The sequence below is a fragment of the Rhopalosiphum maidis genome, chromosome 1, assembly GCF_003676215.2.
Source record: "Rhopalosiphum maidis isolate BTI-1 chromosome 1, ASM367621v3, whole genome shotgun sequence".
NCBI lineage: Eukaryota > Metazoa > Arthropoda > Insecta > Hemiptera > Aphididae > Rhopalosiphum > Rhopalosiphum maidis.
The window spans coordinates 44,258,579-44,267,492 of NC_040877.1; the positions used below are offsets into that span (position 1 = coordinate 44,258,579).

Consider the following 8,914-nt stretch of genomic DNA (forward strand, 5'->3'; position numbering starts at 1 on the left):
AATACAACAACAATCGCGGACGGGATGCGATGACAGAATAGATGTGACGAGGTTTTAGTCGGTGTGATAAGTGTGACAAAATGGCGGTTGATCGGGAGTCGCTCGTGCGGATAGTCGGTACATCTCGGTAAAAGGGAACTTGGTGGAAGACCGGTTGCCGTCCGACGTGGTGAGCGGTTGTGCCATCTAAAACATGGTGACCAACCGACTTACATGTCTACCTACCCCGGATAAATAATCATATAAATGTAATGTTAGCATTTTTCCGTTTATCAATGGTCCGCCAACGCCGCCGATGATCACCACCACTCCACCGCTATTAAATGGGAGAAACGCTTGCGTTACAGACACGCGCATCACTAGTTGCTGGCATACTTATTTAATTTGTCGCGAACCACACTATTCAATATTCACTATTGTTGCCGGTACATTTCACTGCTACCGTGTTTTCTTGGCTTCATCACCGTTCGACTGTTAACCAAATTATTATTAACTCGAATCAGAAATGGCCGTAAACAAAGGAGTAAGTATTTACAAGTTGGCGAAACGCGCGCAAAATAAAAACACAAATCGGCGTTCTATAATAGCGTCGGTTGATGAAAAATCCGACGGTCTATCGCGTCAGTTGCTCACACGTTTCGACGTTTGCTCGTGCGCGCCGCATGTGTTGTCTCTGTCTTACTTACGTACAACATAACAAATTTGCGTTCAGCAGAACACATTTTGTGATGTTAGCTTTTATATAAGAGTAACATTGCCTATACTGTGTCGCGCCCTTCCGAGATATTGGTTCCCAATCTGGTTTTTTAACGTCTCATTTCATTCCCACAGACGCTCATTTGTTTCATACACGTCTCATTAAACAATCAAGTTTTCCTAGAATTTGACAGTGCTGCATAATGTGTACTGGTCAATCATGGCATTTTGTCATATTGAAGGTCGTTATGTTGTTAGTCCTAGAATTGGTGGTACCATTATATAATGTAAGTTTAATTATTAACCTAGAACCTGACCTGTTGACCATTATTATTATTAATATTGATTATATTTAGGATGATAAGTCGACTGACTTCTGACTTATCTTAGATTTTTTAAGTTCATAATCGTGTTGTTACTAAAAATCAATTTTGGATTGTGTGTTAAAAGTATTCGATACGATAACAATAGGTTTTTATTGAATTATTAATTTATCTAATTTTATGAAATTCAAATATTAAATACAAAATTTAATTTTGTTAGTATTTAAAACATCCATCATTGTTCAAAATATCTTTTATTTTAGGATGCCCCTGAACTGATAACACTTCGTTTTGATAGCCTAACTGATGATATTAAAATGCAAATCAAGATCAGTAATGACACTCCTTTTGAAGGGATCATGAAATGTTATCGTAAAAATTTTGTAAGTATAAGTTATTAAGAAGTAATTTATTGCAATTATTACCATTAGTAAAAATAATTAAATTTAGACTACATTTTTTTTAAATAGAAGATATCCAATCAAGAATTAATTTAGCTACTGATTTTTATTGTGCTAATTTACTCACTGATTGGCAGTGAACAAAACCACGATTGTTTAGCAATTGTAGTTGCTAACATGAATTTAGTAGCCATACATATTAACTAAAAGATTAAGATTACTAACAAGTAGTGGAAAAGTAAGGTGGTCATTGTATTTATTTGTGTATGTGTATGCAAGCATAAGTTAGTTAAATATTCATTATTAGCATTTATTCATTATCATACTGATAAGACTATGATAACCTTGTGAAATTGCTTGAATTTTATTGTATTCTGTATATTGTATCTTACCATATACAATAGTATGTACATAATACAAGTTGGTGTTATTAAATTAATTTTACATAATTAGGTTTTAAATAAATCATTCTAAATAATAATTTTACTTAATATTATGTACATAAAATAATTCATAATCATTGTATATGACTTGTATAATTTAGATATTTAGCTAATCACTACTTTTGTGTCTTTGTTTTACATGGTGAACGTAACTAAATATGGTTTTTACAATATACTTGTATATTTTTGTTAAATTCCATTAATTAAACTTATTCTATAGAATATTTTTGTATCCATTATAGATTATATAAATACGATTTACTAAATTGATTTGCTAGAAAACAATTAAATTCAAATTAGTGTCATGTTTTTTTAATAACGTCCTTGTAATGTGTTATTAACTTGAAACTAATAAATTATATTTTCCATATTATGTAGATTTTAGAAATAGAAACCCTAGTATTTTCATCATAAATGAGATAATACAATAAATTATTTAGGTCTTGTTTTTTTAGTTTTATCTACATTTTAAAACACTATATTTTTTTATATAAGATAGTATAGATTACTCATAATTACAGAAAAAAAGTAAAGTAAAATTATTACAAAATTGTATGCACCATTTTGACTGTTGTAGTCCAAGTTAACAACCATATTTTCACAATATAAAAAGAAGGATATTTACTGTGCTAAAACATTTAAAACTATATTGCATAGTGTTTTTTCAGTGTGAAAATGTGGTTACTTAATTTGAACAGACTACAGCTTCCGTGGTTCTTGTCTGAGTGATTCAATTTTAATATGTTGTACATTAGTAAAAGAAAGACAAGACATTCAGGTGAAGCATCCTTTTAAAAAAAGACTAAGTTATCTATCTGGAATTTTTATTGTTTTACAATGACGTACAACCTCAACATTAATAGTATAACCAAAAATGTGCAGTTACTGCCTAGTGGCTATATGTTCAGAATTATCACTTCTTGGTTTAAGTTGTATGCATATCTTGTTTGCTCTTAAGAAAAGTGATGGTGTCACACTTGTATTTATTTTTACAATGATATAACATTGTAACAGTTACCTAACAAATGTTTGACAAATTCACATTTAGCAATTTGCATTTAGTTTTATTTTACTCAAATTGCCACATTTCCACTACTTGATAGCTCCTACTGAAATTTATAGTTGTCCAATTGTCTAATGTCCATTCATAATACTAGGTGTTCCACCCGGCGTTGCCCGGGCAAAAATCACCTCAAATGAAAACCGAGATTTTTTTTACATTTATAGCTGACCCGGCAAATGTATATGTATTTTTTAATTTGTTTAATAATGTATATGTCTTAAGCGATTGCTAGGATACTAAAAAGGCTATGTTCTTTTTCGGTGTCTTTAGTTTAGTTTTGCAGCCTATTCAATACAACCAATCAAATCTTTCCTTTTTTTAATATTAAGTAAGATGATGAATAAATAATTTGTATGTGAATTTCTTAATGTTCATTGTCAAAGTGACATATTTATGAGATGAAGAAAATAAACATAAGTACGGTGAACAAAATAAAAATACTGTAAGATATTAGTTAATGATTAATCATTGTTTCAAAGAAATATATGTAATTAAAATTATATTTTAAATGTATTGATAGATTTTTTATTCATCTATATAACTAGCATTAACTAAAAAATATGTGTTAGTTTAACATTTATAATTGAATTCATTAGAAATTGTAATGTTTTAGGGTATAAATAAACGATTCCTTTATGATGGAAAAGAAATTTCTGAATCTGATACACCGCTTTCGATAGGGATGGAAGATGAAGATTCAATCGAAGTCGACAATGGGGTCTATTAAATGAGCCTATCTACTTATTATAATTATTCATAAATAAAGGTCAAGTCTAGTAATTGATTAATTAATTGGTTTATTTTGTGACCGAAAATGCATGCACCTAAATTATTAACGAGTTTGTAGTCTGTGCCATTAATTTCTAAACACACTGAATGGTGCTAAGAATATGTATATAAATATCAATATGTCTATATGACTGTGTGTGAGTTTTGCTAAACATTCCTGGGCTTTTGGTGATTATACAAGTCCTCTTCCTACATCATTGTGGTCAGTGGTGGGTGTCTAGTAAAATATAATTCTCCGCCTCATGTGTTTTTCTATGCTGTTCAACTATGCTATTAAAATCCTAACAGGACGTCGAGTATTTCTGTATGTAATTTTCTTGCATATTATATTAGTATTACTAAGTTAGTAATAGCCAGACTAGGGGCATATATCGATTATGCCGGTTAATATTTGGATGTATGTTGTAATACATTGTTGTAATATTGCATGTAAATATTATCAATTTTACCAAAAAATATCAACAAGGATTTCCTAAAAAAATATTTATATGTATATTGTATAATATTAATGTCTATTACCATTGATTTTAGAACTTACATAGTTATACGGATAAGCTGAGTTGATTATTTGGTAAATTAGTAATTTACAAATATGTTTGGTAACTTTCAATTTTGATAACTATGAATCTGTTTTTATGTGTTTGATTACCTAGTTTAATCTAGTTTTTAGTTATTAAAAATTGACACTCAAGACAATTCAATGACATTCAGTACAATAAGTTGCAACGGTTATACAACTCTATAATTTTTGTAACGTATTGACTCGGTATCAAACTATCAACGAATTATAAATTATAACTATATTAACCATATTATTTATATAAACTAAAATTGTTAAAATTTAATCAACAGACATTTTTATAATTATATGGGTTAACTATTATTTTTTAATGGCGCAATTGATGTATATTATACAGGTAGTGTCCCAAATTCGGTGCAATTGACGAACACCACTAGACAGTAAGATTAAAATAAATAAAAGTTAAATATTTTTTGGTTTAATTAAACTCAAAGTTTAAATTTTTATTACATCAATTAAGTTTAAAGTTAACAGATCTTGTTTACTTAACTCAACTTCAATTAATAAGTAATAAAAAAAAAAAAGTGTATTGAAAAGGTACTAAAATAAGTGAAAAACTTCATTCTGAAGTCTGGGTTGATTTAAATTTTATGAAAATACTATTATAATATTAAAATTAAAATTGTCACAATTCATGATAATCGTCAATCGTACAAATTATTATTAATAAATATTAAATAATATGTAAAAACTAATGAGGTTCTAATAATTTTGGTTTAGGGATATTTTTACCGAGATATTTTAATAAAATAAGTTTAATAAATCCATTTAAACTTACTCAGAGAGCACTTTTATAGATATAGCTTCTATATTCACTCTCCAAAAAGTTTTTATGCTTGTGTAAATAATAAAAAAAAAAAATACTATATATTATACTTAATACTATGATTATTAAAAATAATTCCAATCATTTATAAGGATTCTAATACTATACAATATAATATACCGATAAAATTGTCTCCAATCCATTGACATTATTTATCGAATAAAATTATTATAGTTATTATACTTATTAGTTATAGCTTAACATAATATCAGACATGGATATTATTAATATCCTATTATTTGTAGTTTTTAAAACTATTTTATATTAATGAAAATGTATTTGAATATTCATCAATACTTTTGTTATTCAACAATTTTTGAGGCGAGTGAAGTTACTTACAATCCTTGACCCTCTCCGGGATACGCCACTGATGAGACCTATATACTTTACTTATAATATATTATATTATTTTTCTCCTGCATATAGTCCGCATCTGCCATCATCAGTCGGTAAACAATGGTATATATTATCAGTGTACACTTTATATAAATACATATATATATATATATATATATGCATGTGCGTGTGTACATATATATATACGCACATAAACATGTATATTCATAGATATATACATACATAATATATATACGTCATAAAGGTATCTATAAAAAAAGAGGGTGTGCAGACAAACAAATATATATTATATTATAATACATAGAAATTTCAAAACTGTTTTATCAGAATATTTATTGATCGATCAGCAAGATACTTGAAAAGGAAAAAAACCACATATTTATATGTACTATGAATTCAATGAAAATATATGAATAAGATTATGAGGCGGACCAAGACTCTGGGCGTATGTAATTTGCACTAAAAAGTAAAAACAGCCTAAAGAAAAAATTATATACGTAATTTGCGCCACATGCCCACAATAGGTAAAAACGTGCGTCGAATAAAAGTAAAATATTTTAAATAGGTAAGCACAAAATTAAAATATAAATATAACATATTCATTATCTAAAGTCTCAACACTGGTTGGCTCATCTTTCACACAAGCATAGTTTATGCTGCATAGATACTACTGTATTGATATTGCTAAATATATATATATTTTTAATATTATAAAATATTATTAAATACCTTCACTATTACTTATACTTATTGTAAAAAACATTACAGATTGTAAAATTCAGAAAATAATATATTTATAAATCTCGTAATGCTTCTCCATAATTATTGTATTAGCGTCGTTCAGACATAACATAACTTAATATTATATTATTATATAGCATATACGAAAACAAAATCAAATCGGGTAAAACTAATTTTACCAAAACTCAAATTTGTATTTTCAAAGGATATTAATATTTAGTGATACCTACCTTAGGGCTTAGAGTAATAAATGCATAATTTGAAGATTTTTAAAGGACTATATAGTAGCCTCATATTAGTGTTCGAAAGTAAAATATCAATAAAATATACAAAAACGACTAAAATTGGCAAATAAAAATGTTAAATAAACAAAAAAATATTTTCAAAATTAAAAAAAAATTATTTTTAAATATGTACCTACTAATAATTATTTATTAACATTTTTGTATAAAATACTTAATTGTATGGAAATTTTACTATCGAATTCGAATAATTAATTAAAAGTTACAAAGAAAAATCTTGATGTGTGAATAACTAATTTTTGGCAATGTTAATCATTGAACTCAAAATATATTATCGGTACCTAAATAATAAATAGTATTAATAAAAACATATTTTCAATATTAGTAAAGTTATTTACTAAATTACTTAAATAATAAAATAAAAAATAAAATGCATGCTTATACAATTGATGAAATTTCAAATTGCAGATATTTATATTATAAATATGTAGTTATAACTATTTACATTTATTATACATTTGAGTAATGAGTAATGAAAATGGAATTTTTTTAACGTTATATTGTATAACTATATAAGTGTAGGTAGGAGATTAAGTTTATAATTTGTAAATTTTTTTTTTTTAATGGAGACTTTAACATCAAAAGTTATGTAACGATGGTTATACATATGTATTATATGATAAAGCATATTGATAAATCAATATTTTTTCCGCCTACCAAGTTAAATAAATTACTTTTATAGCAGTATAAAAATAAATAATATCATGAAATAAGGATTTATTTCAAAATATGAGTGAATTGTACTGTACGATCGAAAACACTTGTACACGATACGACCCTACCGACCTTGAATTATCGCCTAACAGTTTAACAATACTCGTACAACTCGTGTACATGTGTGTATGGGGATGGGCTGCAGTATATTATGGACACAATATGTATATTGTATATATAACAAAAGAAATTCCTTAGTGTTTGTCCGAAAATAATACTTATATATATATACAGCAATGCAGCATATAGGTAGACGGTACTAAACTGGTTAAACTGAAATCATATAAGAGCGTTTTCAAACACGAAAAAATACTTATCCACCCCATTGGATTACTATCATAACGTATTTTTTTACGTAATGGTTTATTAAGATACAATATATACTGGGCGATTCTTTTATCAAAAAACACTCATTATTTCAAAAAGTATTGATTTTTTTTCAATTTTTTTTTTTCAAAATTTTTGGTTTTATACTTTTCTAAAACTATGTACAATTTTATTTTTTTCACTCTTATATTTAATAGTGAAAATACTATCGAATTTTGATTTTCAAATGGTAACCTATATTTAAAATGACATAAAATAGTAGGGATATTTTTTTTTATGAATTCTAACGTTCAAATTATTATTTTTCGTTAATTCGTTAGCGAGATATAGCTTTTGAAAGTTATGCGGTTTTCGGTTTTTATAATTCTTTTTATTTCTGAAGAACAGTAGTCACACGGGTAATAAATAATAATAATAGGTACATTTTTTCACATGTAATAAATAAATGCATAAATATATACGTATTTCATAATAATATGTGCACTGCACGTAGGTCACTATTATAAATTATTCTGTATGATTTGTGAATTATGAAAGGCAAACACCTATAATAGGTACACTACCTGCCGAGTACTTATACAAGTTACTTAGTTACCTATACGTATATCATTATTTGCCACTGAACGAAAAATATTGGTAGATTTAATAAAATCATTATTAATCAACGGTCTATAAATGTTTTGTTAAATCTAGAGTTTTTATTTTGTTAATAGCACAAATAATGAATAATATTGTAGTTTAAATAAAAAAATTCGAAAAAAAATAGAAAAATTGTCGTGCGTGCAACTACACCCTCATGTTCCCCCCCCCAAAGATGCTACCACTGCCCTATACAATGATATCATTAAATTCAAATGTAATACATATACATCCATCAACTGTGGCTCAATTAACACCTAACGTAAAACAGAGTAATGCCTTTTTTATATAACAAAAAAATAAGTTTCCACTGCAACTTTTTTATTAAGTATACACTATTTTTATGTATGACCAGATATGAGCTTGTCTCTGAAATTAAAGTACTTATGTTATTTTAGTGGTTTATTTCTGCAGAGACGATTTTACACAATTTTATTTTATAAATAAATGTAGAAAAAATCGTAATCTGGCCCTTTTTGATTGACCCGTGCTGTAATGCTATAAATTAACATATTATATTTATATGTTAAATAATGTACTTTATTGTTATTAAGTAGTGTTATTCATAAGTCGTGAACAAGAACAAAACACATCTTGGTTGATGGTATCGTGTTGATTTTATTTTTGACAAACACTTAACAGATATAATTTAAAGATCCAATCAAAAAAACAAAACAAAAAATTTATTTCATTTTTCTGAAACATTTTCCAGG

At 26.9% G+C, this 8,914-nt stretch overlaps 1 protein-coding gene across 1 annotated transcript; it reads left to right on the plus strand.

Annotated features, from left to right (window-relative positions):
- Window positions 1–296: 296 nt before the first annotated feature.
- On the plus strand, window positions 297–3,714 carry LOC113549766 (small ubiquitin-related modifier 2-A-like). Its single transcript, XM_026951230.1, has 3 exons — window positions 297–523; window positions 1,283–1,402; window positions 3,540–3,714. Exons 1-3 carry the CDS (start codon window positions 506–508, stop codon window positions 3,651–3,653), a joined length of 252 nt encoding a protein of 83 aa, XP_026807031.1. The 5' UTR covers window positions 297–505; the 3' UTR covers window positions 3,654–3,714.
- The last annotated feature ends 5,200 nt before the right edge of the window (window positions 3,715–8,914 follow it).

Excerpts from the sequence above, each read along its gene's own strand:
- LOC113549766 (XM_026951230.1), top strand. Across the intron at positions 1,403-3,539 it reads AATGTTATCGTAAAAATTTT|GGTATAAATAAACGATTCCT; the intron begins GTAAGTATAAGT and ends GTAATGTTTTAG.